General features: G+C 41.8%; 2 protein-coding genes across 2 annotated transcripts in view; one reads left to right on the plus strand and one right to left on the minus strand.

The window, feature by feature from the left end:
- Nucleotides 1-10,241, plus strand: part of TOC64-V (translocon at the outer membrane of chloroplasts 64-V) — an 11,686-nt gene extending 1,445 nt beyond the window's left edge. Inside the window, exons 4-13 of the mRNA XM_078573539.1 lie at nt 1-115; nt 1,606-1,788; nt 1,873-2,017; nt 2,562-2,730; nt 8,438-8,569; nt 8,666-8,866; nt 9,401-9,528; nt 9,613-9,664; nt 9,769-9,838; nt 9,914-10,241. The exon at nt 1-115 is cut by the window's left edge and continues 11 nt beyond it. Of these exons, the coding sequence (XP_078429665.1) occupies nt 1-115; nt 1,606-1,788; nt 1,873-2,017; nt 2,562-2,730; nt 8,438-8,569; nt 8,666-8,866; nt 9,401-9,528; nt 9,613-9,664; nt 9,769-9,838; nt 9,914-9,996 (1,278 nt within the window). The 3' untranslated portion in view covers nt 9,997-10,241. The remainder of the gene's footprint in view (nt 116-1,605; nt 1,789-1,872; nt 2,018-2,561; nt 2,731-8,437; nt 8,570-8,665; nt 8,867-9,400; nt 9,529-9,612; nt 9,665-9,768; nt 9,839-9,913) is intronic.
- A 1,921-nt stretch (nt 10,242-12,162) lies between these two features.
- LOC144701781 (putative E3 ubiquitin-protein ligase ATL44) lies at nt 12,163-12,903 on the minus strand. Its single transcript, XM_078573540.1, has one exon. The coding sequence runs from the start codon at nt 12,857-12,859 to the stop codon at nt 12,338-12,340; it is 522 nt and encodes a 173-aa protein (XP_078429666.1). The 5' UTR covers nt 12,860-12,903; the 3' UTR covers nt 12,163-12,337.
- Between the last annotated feature and the right edge of the window lie 9,242 nt (nt 12,904-22,145).

The following is a 22,145-nucleotide window of genomic DNA, read 5'->3' on the forward strand; positions in this document are numbered from 1 at the left end:
GTTGGATGTGTGAGAATTCCGGCATCCCATTGTGGAGTTTTTGGATTTCGGCCATCGCATGGTATCTTTTCCATGTCTGGAGTGTTGTTGAATTCAACTAGCTTAGAGACACCCGGTAACAAATCCTTAACCTGTTTCTCTTACCACATTGTAATGTTATTGTGCCTGATACTTTTTTTTCCTCTTTAACGCGTCTCGTGTATTTTCAATTTAATTTATTCCTAGCATAATTTCCTTTGACCATTCATGTCCCTTTGTTTGTTTTGAGTTATTTTCCATGCCGAGTCTTTTATATAAACTTCCGTTCCCCATAGAACGATTGAAAAACTTCAAGTATATTAAGCCCCCTAACGCATCTTTGTTTTAATCTGCCCATAAGGGTTCGCCCAATCGATATCCATCCGTCATCCGGTATCGGACAACCGATATCCGATATCCGGGAAAAAATGGGACGGTGCCAGATATCGGATATCGGACGATATCCGTCTCTGAGGCGTAGACGGATATTGGTACCGGATACCGTAGGTAGAGGGACGCGACGGATACCGGATGCCGGACATCAGTTTTCGATATCCGGATATCGGTACCGGTATCGACTGAAAAAAATTAAGCTATCTATCTCATTCAATCGTTTATTTAAATCTAACGACTTACATTTTAATTTGTTATCAAACTCGTTTAATATATATAGTGTAATATTTTTATTTTCTTCCATATGGGATAACAGAATTCGCAGTTTACATTAAAATTCGAATCCTGTTATCCCATATGGAAGATATATAAAATCGTGCGGTGTATATATTACACAAGGTATATATATTAAATGAAATAATATTATATTGATAGATTTTCTTTATATTATAATTGGCTTATGTATGATATATATTTATGATATTAATACTTGGTCTAATAAATACAGCCCGAAATTTCTTTTATCTTCCATATGGGATAAAATATTCAGAGTTTGTTGAACTCGGAATCCTGCTGTTATCCCATATGGAAGAAAAAAAAAAGTTCGGCTTGTATATATTACAGGTGCCAATAAACAAATTAAAAAGCTCTAAATACCCTCTACCGCTAGTTGATTCGCCTAATCGCTCTTTAATAATGAATGAAATATATTCTTATAAAATATATTGGTGTTGGATATCGAAAACTGATATCCACACCCGATATCCGATATCGTCATCCTCCCCCCTGAGATGGAGACGGATGCCGACATCGAGACGGATATCGGTATCGGATATCGGCACTGTAGCAACCGATATCCGATACCGATATCCGGATATTGGAAAAAACGGATACCAGAAATTGCCTTTCCGCTATCCGAAACAGCATCCGTCCCGATACCGGCATCCGATCCCGGTATCGGGACGGGCGAACACTACTCCCCATAGTCCCTGCTGTACTGTCTCTCCTCTCTCTCCCCCTTGCTCTCTCCCTTCTTCTGATACCTTCTCCCTAAATATTTCTTCAAAAAACTCTATAGACGAATGTATGAAAAATCACATGATAAGGGGAGCATAATTGTCTATGTTTAGACACTATTTATTCTCTTTTTTCTCTATACCAAAGTCATTTGTTTATTCTAATGACGTTTTGTAGGTCTCCTGGCTAGAGATGTATCAGTTTTGCATCGAGTAGGGCATGTATTATTGCAAGCTCCAATGTCAGCACCTAAAAGGAAAAGGCGTTTCATAATTGCTGATGATTGCTTTCAGCTTTCACGTGTTCTCAAGGAGAAAACCATTTATGTTTTAAAAAAAGCTGTTGAGAGCTTGTCTGGATGTAAGTAGCCTCGTTTCATGCCACTTTTAGACTCTGAAAACAGTAAATACTGAATTTAGTATTTAATTTTGTTGTGCTTTGCAGACCAGCAACCGGAACATGTGAATATTGGGCAATACATTGCATCAAATGTACCGAGCTTAAAAGCGTTTTTTGAGCCATCTTCCAATATGCAGAAAGGAATATCTGCGTTGAAGGCAATATCAGCTGCCATGTTACAGTTACAGAAGTGCGTTAATAACTTACAGAACCCTGATTTCTTTTCGTCTGAATACTATCTTCTCTGGGTGTTCAGGGTTAATGAGATTTCCTTACTTTAATGTAAAAAAAATTCAGTTCTTCCTGAGTACTTTGTAAGCATTGTCCAATGAAGTTTCTGTTTTTCTTATGTTCGAAATTTCTGCTGTGGACAATTGTTTTTTCTTTTGCATGATCTCCATCATTCCTCTGTGGTCCGAATGGAATAAGTGTAATTTCGTATCTGAGAAACGATGTGAATCTGAAGTATGCCAAAATATAGTTTTGTTAGAGTTTCTTAAGTATTTCATTGAACTCTTTCAAGTAATGTCTCGCTAATCTTTCCCGAAACTCTTGAAAATATCTTCGTGAACCCTATCAGTTGTTCTGTTGTAAGCTCTTTAACTGGCTGATTGATTTATTATGATATTTTTTGAAATTTATATTTAGTCCTTTGGAGAATATTCTTTTCTTGAAATTTTTACCTTCTTTCCTTTAACCCTGGTCATGATAGTCTTCTATTTGTAATTTTTCAGATACGAGTTCAAAACAAATCACGAGGAATGGATTCAGAAGGTCCAGCCCAAGCTTGGTCCGGCTATCTCCTGTCGTGTTCATTCAGCCATGGAACACACTCATGAAAACATTAAGTCCTTGTATAAAGTGAGAACCGAGTTGCGGTCTGCATTGAACAGCTTACTTAAGGTGCTATCCGCTGATAAACACGCTATCCTTTCTTGTTGGGCTAATGCCAGAGTTTTTTTCCCTATTCCCCTAACTAAAATTATTTTTAAGCTCCGGGGAGTGTGTAATGATGCAATTATTTTATTTTTATGAATAGCAAAAAAAATGTGCATGCTCGTTCGTACTTGAAAATTCTTTGTAAGGTTTCCCTTTTCTAAAGCCCTGTGACTATAAAATTGTATGACTCCTTTTTATGAAAAATAGAGGATTATGTACTTGTGCAACCGTGTAAATGTTTTTTAGGTTCTTCTATTATTGATGCCCGGATAGAGATACTACTGTGACATCATTTTTTGCAAGAATGTTCGTGCATATAAGTACTTAGTATTTGCTAGGTTGGTCTTTCGTTAGTGCCAGTATGAAATTACAATTGTAAGATTTTTTTTCTTACAAACATGGAAAATAATACTCGTGACAATTAGTATCCAAAAATATTTGCAAGGTTTGTCTTTTATTAATGGTGAGTTGGAGATACTATCGTAAGATTATTTTTTATAAAAATGAAGAATAATATTTATCTGAAAGCAAGCAAACCTGAAACTCTTGTCAAGGAGTCGTGTAAACAAGAAAAGAACAATTCTTAATAGCAAATGAAAGAGATTACAGGGTTTTATAGAAAGCCGTAATGGGCTGACTAGAGAGGGCCCTTAATGGGCTAACAAGAGAGAGAAAATAAAGACATGTAATACTCAGATCAACACTCCCCCTCAAGCTGGAGCGTGGATGTTATCCACACCCATCTTGGAACAGAGCTCCTCAAACCTAGGGGCATGAAGCCCTTTGGTGAAGATATCTGCAAGCTGTTCAGCGGACGGAACATAAGGCGTGCAAAAATCTCCCGATTCAAGCTTCTCTTTGATGAAATGGCGATCGATCTCGATGTGCTTTGTACGGTCATGCTGAACAGGGTCATGAGCAATGCTAATCGCCGATTTGTTGTCGCAGAACAGCTGGACAGGAGAGGGAACTGGACACCGTAGCTCACGAAGAAGCTAGGTAATCCAAAGTGCTTCACACAGACCATGCGCAAGGGCACGGAACTCCGCTTCAGCACTCGATCGAGAGACCACTTTCTGCTTCTTGCTCCTCCAAGTAATCAGATTGCTGCCCAAGAAGGTGCAATACCCAGATGTGGACCGACGATCAACCACAGAGCCGGCATAATCTGCATCGGTGTAGACTTCAAGATGCAGGCCGGTATGGCGACGAAACAATAATCCACGGCCAATGGTGCCCTTCAGGAAACGGAGGAGACGATGAGCAGCATGAAAATGGCTCATGCGAGGAGTCTGCATGAACTGACTCAGAACACCCACTGAATATGCAATGTCCGGGCGAGTGTGGGTGAGATAAAGCAGTTTTCCCACAAGTCTTCTATATGGGCCAGGCTCAGCAAGCTCCTCATCCGCATCGGCACCAAGTCGATGGTTCGCATCAATCGGTGTCGAAGCAGGCTTGGCGTCCTCCTTTCCAAGCTCACAGAGAAGGTCCACCGTATACTTTCTCTGACAAATAAAGATCCCGCTGGAAGAATAGGCCACTTCTATGCCAAGAAAGTACCTCAACGGGCCAAGATGGCGAATAGCAAATTCCGACGAGAGATACATAGCCAGCTCAGTAATGGTCGTCGTATCATCACCCGTAATAATGATGTCATCCACGTACACAAGAAGAATAGCGACTTCTGACGTGGAATGGCAGTAGAAAAGGGGGTGATCACCATTACACTGACGGTATCCACGACGCTGCATGGCCGTCGTGAAACGACCAAACTAGGCACGAGGAGATTGCTTCAAGCCATATAATGCTTTCTTCAGGCGACAGACAACAGACTGCGGAGACGATGGCACTAAGGAAGTGTAGCCAGGAGGTAATGCCATGTAGATCTCCTCAGTCAACTCTCCATGCAGAAAAGCATTCTTCACATCATATTGTTGCAAAATCCAGCCCCGATCCGCAGCAAGGGCCAATAAGATCCGCACAGTATTCAGCTTGGCGACGGGAGCAAAGGTCTCCTGATAATCAATGCCATGTTTCTGAGTGAACCCTTGTGCCACAACCTGGGCTTTGTGGCGCTCAATAGAACCGTCAGAATTATGCTTCACAGCATACACCCAACGGCTACCCACGAGATGCTTCCCGGCCGGTAGAGGAACCAAATCCCACGTTTCATTGTGAGCAAGAGCCTGAAGTTCTTCCGCCATGGCCTGACGCCAATACGGAAATGAAAGGGCAATGTCCACCGTCTTGGGAAGGGAAGTGATATCAAGGGAGGTGAGAAGGGCATGATAAGAGGGTGAGAGGCGATGAGAGGAGATAGATTCCGCCAACGGATAGAGGGGAGAGGAACGGGAAGAGGGCAGCACGGCTAATGAGGAGGTGGCAGGAGGGGTGGAGGTTGAGGGAGACGGGGCAGCAGGAGACGAAGAAGGAAGCCGAGGCTTGCGACGAGCAAGGGTAATACCGTAGCGTTTTTCAGGCGGGCAGCGACGGATAGGGAGCGGAGGAATCGAAGAAGGTGCAGCAGAAGGGTCGAGCGCAGGAGCAGATACTGGAGGAGGCTCCACAGGAGGGACTGAGACGGCGGCCGGAGGCGGGTCGGGAGGCACAATTGCTGGAGGAGCAACAGGCGGAGACACGTCGGGCGGGGCCGGTGAAGAGGGACGAGGGACGAGGATGAGGAATTCGAGTGGATCGGAGGGAGATGGGGACGATGAGGGTTCAGGAGAGGAGGAGGAATAGTAGGGAAGCAATTCATAAATGTGGCATTTTTGGTGACGACGAACCGACGAGAGGGTGGATGATAGCATAAATAGCCTTTTTGGGTGGAAGAATAGCCAAAAAACACACACTTGATAGCACGGGGATCCAGTTTATCACGACCAAGTTGGTGGTTGGGCGCATAGCATACACATCCAAATACACGAGGAGTAAGATGAGTTCGGAGAGAGAGAGTTGGAAAGGAATGCTGAAGACGGTCAATGGGAGTGGAGTAGTCAAGCACTCGAGATGGAAGGCGATTAAGAAGATGGATGGCGGTGGAGACGGCTTCCCCCCAAAAATACTTGGGCACATGCATAAGGAAGAGAAGGCTCCGAGTCATTTCAAAGATGTGACGGAATTTTCTTTCGGCAACGCCATTTTACTGTGGTGTATAGGGACAAGAAGTTTCATGGATAATGCCTTTGTCTTGGAAGAAGGTGCTTAACGTGGTGTTAACGTAGTCTTTAGCATTGTCGGAGCGGAAGCGACGAATGGATATAGAGAATTGAGTTTGGATAAGGGAGTAAAATTGAGGAATGACACGAGATATCTCCGATTTGTTCTTCAAGAAACATGCCCACGTGAATCGAGTAGCGTCGTCAATAAAGATGCATAACCACCGAGAACCGGAAGTACTATGAATAGGGGAAGGCCCCCACACATCGGTGTGAATAAGGGAGAATGGGGTCGAAGAATGAGAAGATGAGATAGGATACGTGGTACGATGATGTTTGGCAATTCGACAAGCAGTACAAACAAAACGGTCCACAGAATGGCCTTGAAAGAGTTTAGGAAAGAGACGATAAAGAGTAGCAAAAGAAGGATGGCCGAGACGTCGATGAAGAAGCCACAAACGCTCGTGGGAAGCCGAAAGGGAAACTGCCGCAGCAGCAAAAGCAAGAGAACTCGAACAAGGACGAACAAGATAGAGCCCCTCATGCTCCTCAGCAATGGAAATCGTCCTCCCCGACACCTTATCACGATAAAAGCATGAATTAGGAGAGAAGGTAAGGTCTTGTTTCAAGTCGCGAACAAGGCTAGGTAGGGAGAGAAGATGATGAGTAAGGCGAGGAACATGAAGAACTTTAGATAGATGCATAGAAGAGGAAAGGGCCACACGACCAATACCCGCCACGGTGAGAAGATCGCCGGAGGCTGTTTTAACTTTGGAGGAGCCAGAAACGGGTGCATAAGTTTGAAAGGCTCGAGGATTTGGGGTCATGTGGGCGGTGGCACCGGAATCAAGAAGCCAAGTGGAAGAGGAAAAAGAATGGCCAGGAGGGGATGTAGGTGTGGGAAGACTGGTGGACATACCTGCGTGGGCCAAGGAGCATGAGCCCACGACTGGAGGATCAAGCAAGCGGCGTAGATGCTCCATCTCTTCCGGAGTGAAGCTAGCGGGCGAGGCACTAGTCGGGAGAAGACCGTACAGCATAGGCACTTGACCCGGGGGGGGCACGGACGAGGCGGCTGCAGCAAGGTTGCTCGGTTGTGCGCATTGCCGTTGAAGCTTGTAGCACGCCTCCCAGAGTGACCTCGCTTCTTGCAGTAATTGCAAAACAGCGAAGGATCACCCTTTGGAGAATCCTCCGTCCGAGCCGTCGGACCACGTGGCAAAGAGCCGGGTGGTGGAGTCGACGATGGGCGTGCAGACGAAGAGGAATGAGCTACAAGTGCCGAAGCCGAGTTCTGGGCCTGCTGAAAGCGGGATTCTTCAACCCGCACACTGTGGAGCGCATCCTTGAAGGTAGGACCAGTCTCCCGATGAATAAGCTGAGCCCGTACAACTTCATATTCCGGGTTCAGTCCCATAAGAAACTGGAAAACCCGAAGTTGAAGAGTATATTGGCGGTCCACCGAATGGGGGTCGGGCGGCATGTAGGAGGACGACCAATTCCCGGACTCAAGAGGCATCGCAGATGCATGTGGCGTAGATACCGGCGTCGAGTCTGGCGTGACAGTAGAGGTCTGGGCTTCAACCGGGTTTGTCATGATGAAAGCAGAGTAGACCACAGTCAGAAGGCGCCGGAACGACGAGAAGCCGGGACTGCAGGCGCCGAGACGTTGGGCGCCGGGACGGCGGGAGCTGGGACGGTGGGAGCCGGGACGGCGGGTGCCGGGACGTCGGGCGCCGGAACGACGAGAAGCCGGGAAGTCGGGTGCCGGGACGTCGGGCGCCGGGACGGCGGGCGCTGGGACGGCAGGAGCCGGGACGGCGGGCGCCGGGACGTCGGTCGCCGGGGCGGCGCGAGCCGGGAGGGCGCGAGCCGAGGCGGCGCGGGCCGGGACGGCGGGCGCCGGAGCGGAAGACGCTGGGACGGCGGACGTCAGAACGGCGAGCGCCTGGGAGGCCCGGAGCGAGACGGCGAGAGACCGGAGCGCGAGATCAGGCGGTCGTGAGAACCGCCAAAGATCGGAGCGCAAGGTCGAGCCCAGGAAACCCAGATTAGGGTTAGGGTTAGGGCTCTGATACCATGTAAACAAGAAAAGAACAATTCTTAATAGCAAATGAAAGAGATTACAGGGTTTTATAGGAAGCCCTAATGGGCTGACTAGAGAGGGCCCTTAATGGGCTAACAAGAGAGAGAAAATAAAGACATGTAATACTCAGATCAACAAGTCGAAAAATCAATTTCTGATAAAGTTCCACTCTCTTGTGCTACAATCATCGATTCTGGAGACAAACTTCTAGAAATCTTAAATGCTAGCTTTTTATTTTGCACAAGTTTACCATATTATATGCTCAGAATCAAGAGAGTACAGCCTTGCGTAAATTTTACTTTTTGGGAATTTATTTGACATTCTTTGACATTCAAAATTCTTCGTATTGGTCCAAATGGTATTTTTACAAATTTCACCATCAAGGAGTAGCTTATTGAAGCGATATATGATTTTTGTTTCACAGGACGGAATTTTGGTCATCCCAACTGTGCCAGATATAATTCTTTGGTCCAGGTCTAAGAAGAAATTATCTCTTGATTTTGAGGACCGAGCATTCTCCCTCCTAAGCATAGCTGCGATGTCTGGCTGCTGCCAGGTCTTCACCTGACATTCATCCTACCAACTAAAAACTATTATTTTATATCAATCGTAAATATTTATATGGTTAACAAATTCATGAACTGACCAACAGGTTTCGATACCGCTGGGAAAACACGAGGAAAACCCAATTTCCTTTTCATTTTTAGCATCCCATGGCGCTGACAAGTTTCTTCTGGACACCGTCTTGGACATTAATCCATCCCTCCAAAAGCAGGCTGAGATCGCCTCAGCGTTGCCGCCTTCATCAGACGAGAATGGAGATATGGACGCCTCAGAGCTCTTGAAAGAAAAGGTTTTTCATGATAAAATTTCTGTATTTTCAAGATTTTATGATTAGCTTCAATATAGTTGTGTATTAAATTTGGTAGTTGGATGTTTATATGATTTTAAATATCTTTATCAATGAAAGAGAAAGATTTACATTTCTTTGTCTTTTCATGATTTCATGATTTCGTGATATATATTTTTCAAAGAAAAATGATTTCATGGCAGGCCTCTATATACTCTTGTTCAACATTCGATAATCGATTTGATAATCAATTTTTGTGGATGAAGGCTTTTCAATTTTTCTGGATTTTGCAAAAGAGAAGGTTTCATAATTTATTTTCTGTAAATTTAAAGATATCATTTGAAGCCAGAGTATGCTTGAGTTTAAAAATCGGCATTTGAATATTCATATTTTTTTCCTGACTACGGTGGGAGTGAAAATTTTGTAATTTATGTTCTGTAATTTTTGAAATTTCACGTTAGACTTGATTGAACTCATTCCTACAATTGGATTAATTTCATTTATTTTCTTTTTTTAATTTTAATTTCTGAATTTCAGGGAAACGCTGCATTCAAGGGAAAACTTTGGAATAAGGCGGTCAGCTATTACTCTGAGGCCATCAAGTTGAATAGAGACTGTGCAACTTACTACTGCAATAGAGCAGCTGCCTATTTAGAACTCGGATGGTCTGGACTGTTCAATAAATTTATTAATATTTTATTATTTAATAGGCATCTATATTTTAATTTATTGTTTTCCATCATCTCCAGCTTTCAGCAGGCAGAAGCAGACTGCAGTCAAGCAATCATGTTGGACAAGAAGGTGGGATCTTAGATTTTGTTTCTAAAACCCTATAATGTTATAGTTTCTCCGACAAAAAATGCATTTTAATTATTATTTTCTTATTTTTAATGCGCCATTATCAGAATGTTAAAGCATTTCTAAGACGCGGAACTGCAAGAGAATCTCTCCTTTCTTACAGGGATGCTGCTCAAGGTTGGACTTTTCACCTTAAACCCTAAACCCTACATAATATGCTAACTTTCTTTTTGCCCTTTTTGATGGTGGTAGACTTTAGACATGCCCTTGTTCTAGAGCCCTTGAACAAGACTGCATTGGCAGCAGAAAAGAGACTGAGGAAGCTCATGAACTGAAGAGCCTCATGCATAAAAACTGTAAGTTTATTGCGGCAGATCTCCTCAGATGGTATCTTGATTTTGCTGATGGTGTAAAGTTGATCTGATTTTGCATCTTGTTGAGGAGAGAGAGATGGATTGGTGGAGAGATGTGGAAAGAAAGAGGAATAGGTGGACACAACAATAGATTATTTATCTTTTCTCTCTCTATCTTGCTCTCACCTTCCCTGTTTACAGTTATCAGTGCTTCTTCAAGTCTTCAATCTCATCTAGGAGAGAGAGATGAGGAGAGAGGTATGGAAAGAAAGACTCATAGATGGAGACATGTACATATTTCTCTTTCTTTACTTTCTCTCGCTCTTCCTCTCCTTTGGTCAATCATGTTTCTTCATAGTCGTACATCTACTTGAGGAGAGAGATAGATAAACTCGTGGACAAGGACAAGTCAATGCCTTTTCTCTTCGCCTTACAACCAGTTGATGAGAGAGAGATAACCACATGGAGAATGACAGGGTTGGACCGGCCAACGTCATCTACTTCGGACCCACCTCTAATTTTTTTAAAAATGTGTCTTTTAATTTTTTCCATCGCTTCTGCCTCCCGCCTAGACTGTATCTTCATATTTGTCTCTCTACTTATCTCCCCTCTCTCTTTCTCTATCAGGGTAGAGAGAAATAGAGAGAGATTAATGAAGGAGAGAGATGAATAGAGAGATAGATGAGGTTAATGCAGGCAGAATGTTGATGGGATATTAAATCAGGTTAAATTATTTTAAAGTAAATTGAATAATGTGAATTCAATCTATTTTTGTCACTTTCGGAATAAACAAGAACTTTGGATAAGGAGGATTTCATCAATCCCCAAGTGGGAACATACAAATAGTGGCTGTCACACACACTCTCTCTCTCTCTCTTGTTTTTCTCTCTTTATCTCTCTACCAGATTCCCTCTATTATCGTTGCTATTATAAATGCTCTTATATGAGTGAAGGAGAAAGATGGACAAATACACCGACAAAAAGAGGTAGATTGTCTGACAGAACCCAATTTTTTAAAAAAAAGAAGATAGAGGGTCAAGAGAGATATCTACGACACAAGAAGAGAAGGCACAAGAAGAGAGAGAGAGAGAGAGAGAGAGAGAGAGAGAGAGAGAGAGAGAGAGAGAGAGAGAGAGAGAGAGAGAGAGAGAGAGAGAGAGAGGGAGAGAGAGGGAGAGAGAGAGAGAGAGAGAGAGAGAGAGAGAGAGAGAGAGAGAGAGAGAGAGAGAGAGAGAGAGAGAGAGAGAGAGAGAGAGAGAGAGAGAGAGAGAGAGAGAGAGAGAGAGAGAGAGAGAGAGAGAGAGAGAGAGAGAGAGAGAGAGAGAGAGAGAGAGGGATATCTACGACAAGAAGTACACAGGAAGACGTACTTACAAATTGAGGGATTATTGAGGTACGGAGACTTGGGGAAATGTGCAGAGAAGAAAGGTAGGGAGAGGAAGAGAGAGAGAGCGCGCTAGAGAGAGATATAGATAAAAAGAGCGGGCAAGAGAGATAAATAGATACAGAGAGAGAAATAGATAGGGCAAGAGAGAGAGATCAAAACATCTGGATACAGAGAGAGGAGGTAGAGTTCGCGTGAGAGATAGATATTTGTGTACATATATCAAGAGAGCGATAGAGAGAGCAAGAGAGAAAGTTATAGGTAGATATATGAAGAGCAAGAGAGATTCAGAGAGAGAAAGCAAGCGAGAGACAGAGAGAGAGAGAGAGGAAGAGCAAGAAAGATACAGAAATAGAGAGAAAGAGTAGGAGAGACACAGAGAAAGAGAGCGAGAGAGAGAGAGACGGACGGATATACAGAGAGGAAGAACAAGTAAAAGATAGAAAGATAGATAGATAGATAGTTAGATAGATAGATAGAGAGAGAGAGAGAGAGAGAGAGAGAGAAAGAAAGAGAAAGAGAAAGAGAGAGAGAGAGAGAGAGAGAGAGAGAGAGAGAGAGAGAGAGAGAGAGACGGACGGACATACAGAGAGGAAGAACAAGTGAAAGATGGATAGATGGAGAGAGAGACGGACGGACATACAGAGAGGAAGAACAAGTGAAAGATGGATAGATGGAGAGAGAGAGACGGACGGACAGACAGAGAGGAAGAACAAGTGAAAGATGGATAGATGGAGAGAGAGAGACGGACGGACATACAGAGAGGAAAAGCAAGTGAAAGATGTATAGGTGGAGAGAGAGAGACGGACGGACACACAGAGAGGAAGAACAAGTGAAAGATAGATAGATGGAGAGAGAGAGAGAGAGAGGGAGACGGAGAAAATTACCGACAGACAATCCACGGGCATCGAAAGAGAGAGAAAGAAAGAAAGACGAGCCTCACGCTCCAAACCAGCGACGAAAAACCCGAGCCGAAGCCACCCGCAGACGACGAACCCTTCCCCCTCGAACCTGCACCTTCACCTCTCCGGCGCACTTGGGACACCTCGCCCGATGCCTCAGCCACCGTCCAACGCACTCCCCATGATAGCAGTGGCCGCATCCCAGCCGTCGGATCACCTCCCCGTCTTCAAACTCCGCCAAGCAAACCGCGCAATCGCCCTCCCTCTCCTCCTCCCCCGCCTTGAAAACGAAGCTGTCTATCTCCTCTATCTCTATCTCCGTCAGTCCGCCGGGGGGGCCGCCGGCTAAGCGGCGGAGGCCCTTGGAGGCGGCCACAACGGCTAGAAATCCGCCGGCGGCGATGGCGAGGGGGACGAAGGTGACGAAGGCGACGATGAAGAGGGCCGCGGCGGCTTCCTTGGCCATCATACGCCACGCCTGGCCCATCCCCAGCAGATAACGCCGGGGAGGGGCGCCGGAGATGGGCTCGTCCTCGGCGCGATGAAGGGGAGCCTCCATTGACTTCCTCTACGTGGGTCCTTCCCTGGGTGCTGATATAACGTTGGAATCTCCTCCGGTTTTATCTCTCTCTCTCTCTCTCTCTCTCTCTTTCTTTCTCTCTCTCTCTCTCTCTCTTTCTTTCTTTCTCTCTCTCTCTCTCTCTCTCTCTCTCTCTCTCTCTCTCTCTCTCTCTCTCTCTCTTTCTTTCTTTCTCTCTCTCTCTGTCTCAACCCCGGGACAATAAGGGCAAAGTAGGAAGGAAACCCAGTGGAGGCTCCCCTTGGTTTCCTTTTGTCCATGGATTAGGACAGGGAGATCGGACGGATGACGGGACATAGAATTATGCTCTCTGGACTGGCCTACTTCTTCGTCTATGGACAGAATAACCATCTCGTCTCGGGCCTTGGTTTCTGTTTATCAGTGGATTAGGGCCAGGAGATTGAACGGATGACGGGACATAGAATTCTGCGCTGGTCTCTGGACCGGGCGACTTCTTTGTCGATGGACGGTAGTGAATGTCCGTCCAACATCGGTCTGACATCAGGTATCAGACAACCAATATCAGATGTCGGGCGAAAATTGGGATGGTTTTTGGTACCGGATATCGAATGGATACCAACTGTCATGTGTAGAATGGATATCGGGATGGATATCAAACCGTTAAGGACAAGGTGGATCTCGGATACTGGATACCGATATCCGGATATTATGGACGGAATACTAATGGACAGAAAAACCATCTCGTCTCGGGCCTTGGACGGTGGATGGTACGGTTTATCTGTGCCGTGGGAATCAAGTGGGAGCTGAGAGGGAGTTGAAAGCGCGAGAGGGAAAGTCGAGGGGGAGCCTAGAGCTCAAAGGAGAAAGCCGAGCAGGATCCAAGGGATAACTATCTCGTCTCGGGCCTTGGACGGTGGATGGGACGGTTTTTCCCTGTCATGGGAATCAAGTGGGAGCTGAGAGGGAGCTGAAAGTGCGTGAGGAAAGTCGAGGGGAGCCTAGAGCTCAAAGGAGAAAGCCGAGCAGGAACCAAGCTATTTTTTTCATCCTGAACATCGAATGGGAGAATTTCTCTGACTGGATAAGATGTGGACGAAAGTAATTTGAATGAGACTAACTCTGGATGGGATGGTTCGGAGGAACCTTTATAGAGTGGGATTATTTTCACCCTATCCCATCCTTCGTCTTCGTCCTGCACGATCATACACTATGAGTAAGCTCTTGGGTCTATTGGGATTCTCAAATGACCAGGTTATTTTATTTGTATCTGTAGAAATATATTTTTTAGAATCATTTGATAAGGTATAATATCTCTTAGAGGGAAAAGAAAATTGCAGACTATGTGGAACTACATCTATTTGACTCTCTGGGTTATTTAGATTATTGAACTGATTTGAAATTTTTTTATAACCATTGAAAAAATAACCTTCGATCAGTAATCCGGGGACTTTCACCAACTTTTTTATCATCCCATGGAAAGGGGTAAATTAAAGAATTCACAGATATAAGTTGATAAGAAACCATTAAAAACAAAAAATATTATAAGTTTGAAAATATTTTTATGGGTTGATAGTATGATTTTCTTGATTTTTTTGGTACGTATAGAATTTTCTGATTAAATTCGTAAAGAAAATAAATTTTCTAGAAAGAAAATATAACTTTCATTTATTAACTTTCATTTATTAACTTTCATTTATTATATTTTATGAATGGTTTTCTGATTTTATCCAACTTTCTTGTATTTACAGATGTTTCAGAAATTATAATTATAAAGAAAAAAAAAACTATAAGGTGGAATCTATATATTCAAAAATTCAAATGTTTTAAGCAGTTTTTTGTATTTTTTGTATCATCTAAACTTTTGTGGTACTCTGTAAATTCATGCCATGGATCAAGGAGGAGAGAGCAACTTTTGGATGGTTGGGAGTGATTCAACTTTTGATCGTGATTTTGAACGATCCAAAGGAGTTTTAGGCTGAAATTGTGAGTACATATTGATCTCTCTATATAATTCTATACCATCTGAGATATAAATACACATCCCCCCCAATATTTGTAAAAAAAACTCTTGTAACTTATTCTTGATTTCAGTCAACATACTGATTTGATAATTTTTTCTGAGGGGGGACCATCTCACTACCTGAACCACGGGACACCAACAACCAACCGTGCAGCCCGAGCCGATGCCCATGACCCTGACATCAAGAACTCACGGTCGTGAGCGTTGATTTATTTCTCGTATTTTCTTTTATTTTCTTGTATAACGATCGGATGTGCCATTGTGTTTGGGCCTCATCCACTGTTCTTCATTTTCTTTGTTTTGATGTACGTTCAAGGGGAAATCTCCCATCACGAGACGGTTTTCGTCGTTCGGCCCAATTGGGCATCCTACCTCCCCTATATAAAGGGATAGGATGCCCGAGGAAGCCTTGGCGTTTAATTGAAATTTGAAAAAGTCTTCTTCGATTGGGCTCCCGCCTCCTTTCTTTGGGAGTTTATCTTTACCATTTTCTAAATAGAGATTGTGGGAGCTTTGTCCGCACGTTGCCAGATTCACCATGTGGAGATCACTCTGTTGAAGAACCACTCCTTGCTGACTTCTTCTCCCCTTATCGTTGTTGTTGCCTCATCTTCTTGGATAAGTTCAAGAAAGTCGTGTCACCTCGACCGCTGGCCTACAAGAAGCACACTCTTTGCTTCCATCTGTGCGTGCCCACGATGTGCTGCCATCCCCAACAGCTGTTGTTTGCCTCATTTCCCCAAGAATCCTTTTTTTAGGTGGACGACCTTCCAAGAACGCCATTCTTGGGCCTTTCTTGTAGCTTCTTGGAGCCTTCTTGGAGATTCTTGGAGCAGATGCAAGAAAAGTCCCTCTCTTGAAGCTTTCTTGGAGCTTATTGTAGTTTTCTTGGAGCTTCTTTGAGCAGATTCAAGAAAAGAACCTCTCTTGGAGCTTTCTTAAAGCTTCTTAGAGCAGATTCAAGAAAAGGCCCTATCTTGGAGCTTTCTTGGAGCTTCTTGGAGCATATTCAAGAAAAGGCCATCTCTTGGAGCTTTCTTTGATCTTCTTGGAGCTTTCTTGGAGATTATTGGAGCAGATTCAAGAAAACGCCCTCACTTTGAGTTTCTTAGAGCTTTCTTGGAGTTTCTTGGAGCTTCTTGGAGCTTCTTGGAGAAGATTCAAGAAAACGCACTCTCCAAGAACACACAGCCTGCAACAAGCATGCTGGTCTCCTGCGCGCCACCGTCCCAGCTCCATTCTTGGCAATCGCCTCTCCGCCTCGTCGCCAAGAACACTTTGGGTCAGCGATCCCACTAGGTTCTACCGTTTCCCAACTTTAAATTTGTGGTATTATTACTTCTTTCAGTGCCGTCTTCCCCTACATGCTCTTGTGCCTAGTATCAACATTGAAATATAGGACTAGCCACCTACTTGTTGAGAGGTAGGGATTTCTTGAGGTAGAGATTAAGCTCACTATCAATGGAGGTCGTGGACACCAGTGAATATCACGTATCCCTCACTACTTAGTATGTCTAGTTGGTCAGACTTGGTCATTCAGAGTTTGACGTGGACAAGCACACTCCCGATCCTTTAATTGATCATGATCTTTGGCAGCAGTTGTTGCTTATTTGTCATTAAATGTCACCGTACTATGTATTCATCTTCCTAGTTACATATTATATTGACGTCTTACTGTGTTGTAACACGAGCCAACCGATTCCGGCGTTCTCCATGTTACATCATTTAGATTCTAAGAGGGAAAGATTGGAGTGGCATTCTGATCAAGAACGATGAAAACAACACACCAATCATGTTGTTGGACACATGAAGATGAGGTTAGTGTGATCTTCATCTTTTTCATTTTAATGTCTTCGTCATCCATGTGATGTTAACATTGTCAATAACCTTGGTATTTACCATCATCATGGATGCCGCCACCAACTTTCCTGCTCGTGATCACCTACCGGCCTATCACCCCTTATTTGTTCACCGATTTGTATCAGTAATCATCTTATCCACAATCAGTGATGATAAACTCACCCATGAAGTGCATTCACAACGCCGCTATCAACTGTCACTAGACAGTGGCAAAGTCCTTGCTATCTTATTTAATCAGAGTTAAATAACATTTTTGCTTTCAAATCCTAGAAAATTCTTAAACTTACTTTATAAATGTGGAAAATATGATTAATTATGATAAATAATTTCCCAACTTCCAATAATTATGTTGAATTCTTTTTACTATTTTGCTTTTATTCAATTGGATGAAAATAAAGTAATCCTAGCATCCTAAGTCCTTGAGTTCAATCAAATTCTTCTCCTCTCACTTTGTATCTCATCTTAGATTTCTGCTCACACCTTAATGTTGGCGGCCTAGTGCATCATATTTCACAGATGCATTCTTGTTCTAAAGAGTGCTAGAGACACTAAGTTGAAATTTGATTAAGATTCTTGGAAAAAAGCACCACTTGGTCCTTCGATGGTGGCTCCCTATTCTGGTGGAACTACTCAACAAATGAATAGCTAAAAATGCTCAAATTTGAAATGGCCAAAACTGCAGATCCCATGGGAGGTTTTGGCTGAAATTTTGTGGGGAGATCCACCTCTTATTTCTCTTTCCATAACTTATGGTTGATCCTATTAATAAATCCGCAAATTATGCTCTTCTTATACTTGATTTTGCCTTTGTCCATGTGGGGGACCTTGTGAAACAAAGGTGTATGAGTGCCAATTTAGGATTTCTCATCTTTCGAAAAGTGAGTTTCTTCCATCTCTTTATCTATCTTCATGTCTATGCAACACGCCAAGGTACTGGCCACAATATACGGGTCCATGAAGAGGGATTAATGCTTGGGAGCATCACCAAAGGAAGAGGTAAGTCCTAAACACTTAATTAGGATCTTTATTCTGTTTCCCCCATCTTTCTATCCATTCCACATTCTCATATCACTTCACTCTTTGTTATAAGTTATTAAACCCTATCAATAGGGATTAATAGCTTATACCACCCATTCCTAGTTAGGGTTTTCAAAGGAAACCCCAAATTAGGATTTCTTCATCACATCCATTCATTCCTCTCATCCTATTCTCACTCCACGATTTTAATACTATCATAATCTCTGCAAGAAGTTCATAGCTCTTATGAGTAGAATTAAGAACTTATACATATAATTAATTTAATTAAAATTTCAATATATATAGTATCTTTTCTTTCCACGCTCTCTCATCTTAACCAATTTCTTAATCATTAATTTTTTCTAAATATCAATATTAATCACAAAGCCTTATCTGTGCTTTGGCCCCTCACTCACCAATTTACATCATTAATAAGTGAATTAGGGTTTTGTGTAAGTCTCAAAATTACACATCGACTAGGCTAACAGCCTAAATTTGACTTATCACATCTTATTTTATTTTTCCATGTATTAAGCTAAAATTTTTTGACATGTTTTAAATTTTGAATTCTCTGTGGTTTGATTACAGATGTATAATTAAGATTGTTTAGACTCATACTGATTACACACGAGATATGTTGTGTCGGAGGTGATCCAGTAAATTTTTGGTTTGTTATGTGATTTTTTGGGATCATACATTTGCTCACATAGAACAGGGCTACGAGTGATGAGTACGGAGTGTGTCCACATGAAATGGTGATTTGGATCTTAATATTTGTTATGTGGTGATTAGAGAGTATTAGATAGAATAATTATAAAACATGTCATAGTGAGACATAGGAATGACAAGATAGGAAAATGATATGTACTAAATTTATAAAAGTTATGACAGTTAATAAGGGCAATAGTAATGGTCCATGAGTAAGATGACTTTAAAACACGATGATTAGATAAGAGTGTAGATGCATAGGTAGAAAAGTTTGTGTTGCCAGAAGTATTCATGTATGTTAGATAATGTCAGGATGAGGAAAAATGGTGATATAAAGGGCATGGGATAGGAGTTGATGATAATACAGATGGATGATAATGGTGATTATGGATACAAAGTTAGATGGAGAGATAGATTTTTATATGGATATGTAAATTTAGGTGGGTACACTGCCATTCCAAACCAAGAGAAGGACATTATCCTGCTAAGGTAACAGCCCACATGGTACTAGAATGTGGGTTTTAATGGCCAAATCTCTTTAATGATACCCATGAGTTTTATTTTAAATGTTTTTCATGTCAAGATTTTACAAATATAAATAAGAGAGATCACATGTCCTTTAAGCTCATCTTAGAGGTTGAAAATTTTGATTTATGGGGAATCAATTTTATGGATCCATTTCCTAAGTTAAGTGGATATGTATATAATTTAATGGCTTTTGATTATGTTTCAAAATGGGTAGAAGCCATTTCCCCTATAACAACTAGTAGTAAAATTGTGATTGATTTTGTAGAGACACATATTTTCTATAGAATTGGATGTTCAAGGGTAATTATTAATGATGGAGGCTCTCATTTCAATAATTTTAATTTCTTCATATTTTGATAAAACATGGAGTTCATCATAGAGTCTTCACCCCATATCATCCTCAGGCCAATGGTCAAGTTGAATTATGCAATAGGTAAATTAAAAAGATTGTTCGAAGGATAGTTAAACCCAATGAAAATGACTGGCCGCTTAATTTAAATGAAACATTATGGGCATATAGAAATGCTTATAAAACACCACTAGGAATGTACCTTTTTAGGCTTATAATTGGACAACCATGTCATCTATCACTAGAGTTAGAGCATAAAGCACTTTGGGCAACTAAATGTTTAAATATTTCTATAGAAAAAGCAGGAAAAGCCAGGTTGTTCCAACTACAAGAGCTTGAAGAAATCCGGAATGAAGCATATAAGAATGCCAAGATTTAAAAAGCTATGATGACGGTCTTCCATGACAGCAAAATTAGGAGAAGAAATTTTGAGTTTAGCCAAAAGGCATGGTTTATGGGAAAAGACTCAAGCCTTATATTCAGCATGATCATATCCAAGATCCCATTAACATCGGTTTAGAGAATTCACCTGATGCAGCAACAAACCATCACCAATAGCCTACTAAGTTTCCCTTTACCTTTTTGTTTTATTTTATTTCTGTTCTGTGTTTTCTTTTACAGGTCACTAGGTCATACTTTTATCAAAACAAGAGGAGAAGGAGATGCTAAAAGCATAACAACCTGCTTGAAGAAAATACAACACCTACTGTTTGTTATCCCTCAACCTTTTCCTTTTTTATTTACATTAACATTGAGGACTATGCAATAACGAGGTATGGGGGAGTGTTTTTCACATTGCGTTATTCATGTCATAAACATCAAATTCTTTTAAAAAATTTAAACTCTCACTCTTTTTGAATAGAAAAAAATTATGGACAGGTCATTTTATCTTAACTGTAGGGAAAACTGTATAAGTATAAGCCTCTAGAGCACCTCATTATCTCATCATGGGTGGATAGCAACTACAATTTTGAATGATATGCGGTCAATTTTCACAATGGCTGGGTACATGGCTGGGTGAAATCCCGAACTGAAGAGTCAAAGGGGTGTATATCTCATGATCCTTGAGGTCTTAGAGATGAGTGAATTTGTGTGACCCCCACTCTACAGCACTCAAACTTAGCCAAATCTACTTTGCCGTGGCCAACTCTAGCTCAACCTTATTTCAAATAGGCTTATGTTTATCTTTAAGTCATGAGCACAAAATCCTTTATTTTATTCGTACCAACTTCAAAATTTGCTGTCCTTTAGTAACATCTGCCACTTTTCAGTCTTCATCCACCTTTGACCTAGCCCCACTTCAAATGACTAGAAGGGAACCTATTCTTCAGACTTACCTTTCTACTTAAGAAATGCCTCACCTCCCAAGTATCTATCTTATTTTTCAAAAATAAATGAGCATGACACTCATGCTTTCCTATGATTTTAAGTCTCATTCCAATAAATATTCAGACTGCATACTATTAATCTGTTCTTCTGTTAGATCCTCTAGAAGTAATACATGGAAACATTTTAAGCGTGTCAAATGATAACTATGCAGTTCAGTTCATAAGAATTTTCCTTCTTACTTATGCCTAAAAAAAGAAAGAAAAAAATTGAAATATAAGAAGAAGAAAAAAATTAAAATTAGCACGGGGTTGTTTATTCTCTTTCTATGAGTTGCCTAGTAATCTAAAATACAAGGTAACTAGTTGAAATGGAGCTTGAAGAAGAACACATCGGTTGGAAATTGATTAGTGATACTTTAGATGATCTCTCATGTCCTTCTATCCTCCATCTTTCATCCCAAAATATTGGGAGATAGTCTTTCTAAGTAGAAAAATCTTTGCACTTATTTTACCCTACATTCTTGCACTTAGAGTAGATAGGTGGTCTTCATTTTTCTATTTTTTATCGATGAACCACTCAAAATTTTGTTCTCATTAAAGAAGGAGAATTGTACTGTTTATCTTGGATAGTAGGAAAGTCACTCTCGAGGTAGTCGCCACCCAAGGGAGAGAGTGTGAGTAAGCAATGAGTGGTGTGAGGCTAAGTTAAAATGTCTGAAGTGAGGAAACCCCAGGTTCATGATGTTGAACCCAGAGATAAGTAAGACTGTCACTCTCATGACCACCATCTCATCCCGCATCCCTAGAAGTTGGCTATGCATTTCTCCGAAGATTTAAATTCAATTATTGGAGGGAAGTATTCATACTAGGTGAATAGTAAGATTATAGCACTTCATACAAACTACTTCCATGCATTTAAAAATAGCTGAACTATCCAAAGTTCAAATTTAAGGATATTGTTAGGGGACTAGCAATAATTTAAGTTTGGAAGTATTTGATGAATCAAATAGTAGGTGCTAAAGGACATGTTTGGGTTAAAATTTTAATGACTAATAATATTTAGATTTATCATTTAAACATGATTTAGCACTGAATTCATGAAATTGAACTAAATTAGTAATTTAGTATTTATAAGTATTTTTTTAGACTAATCCCACTTGACTCTATTAGTCAAGTGGAATGAATCTCACTTTTCTTTTAGAGTTTTTGACAGTTTCAGGGTTAGGTCCCATTTGAGGGTTATTGGGCTTAGGGAAAGAGGTTCAAGAAGGCCCAACCACGTTCAGAGCTCTAGGAGTGGCCCAAAGTTGCAGCTTGCATGATTTGAGTGAGCCTAATCTAATTAAGGCCAAATCATCAAAAAACAAAAGCAAGCCAAGTTTGTGACCATAATGAGGAGGAATCAAAGGACTCAAACCCGATTGGAGGACACATCTTTGCCAAGATTGAGGCTGCAAAAAAGATCTAGACCATTCAAGACCTTGGGAGATCCAA

The sequence above is a fragment of the Wolffia australiana genome, chromosome 4, assembly GCF_029677425.1.
Source record: "Wolffia australiana isolate 7733 chromosome 4, ASM2967742v1".
Classification (NCBI taxonomy): Eukaryota; Viridiplantae; Streptophyta; class Magnoliopsida; order Alismatales; family Araceae; genus Wolffia; species Wolffia australiana.

Excerpts from the sequence above, each read along its gene's own strand:
- LOC144701781 (XM_078573540.1), bottom strand. The coding sequence starts at position 12,859 with ATGGAGGCTCCCCTTCATCGCGCCGAGGACGAGCCCATCTCCGGCGCC.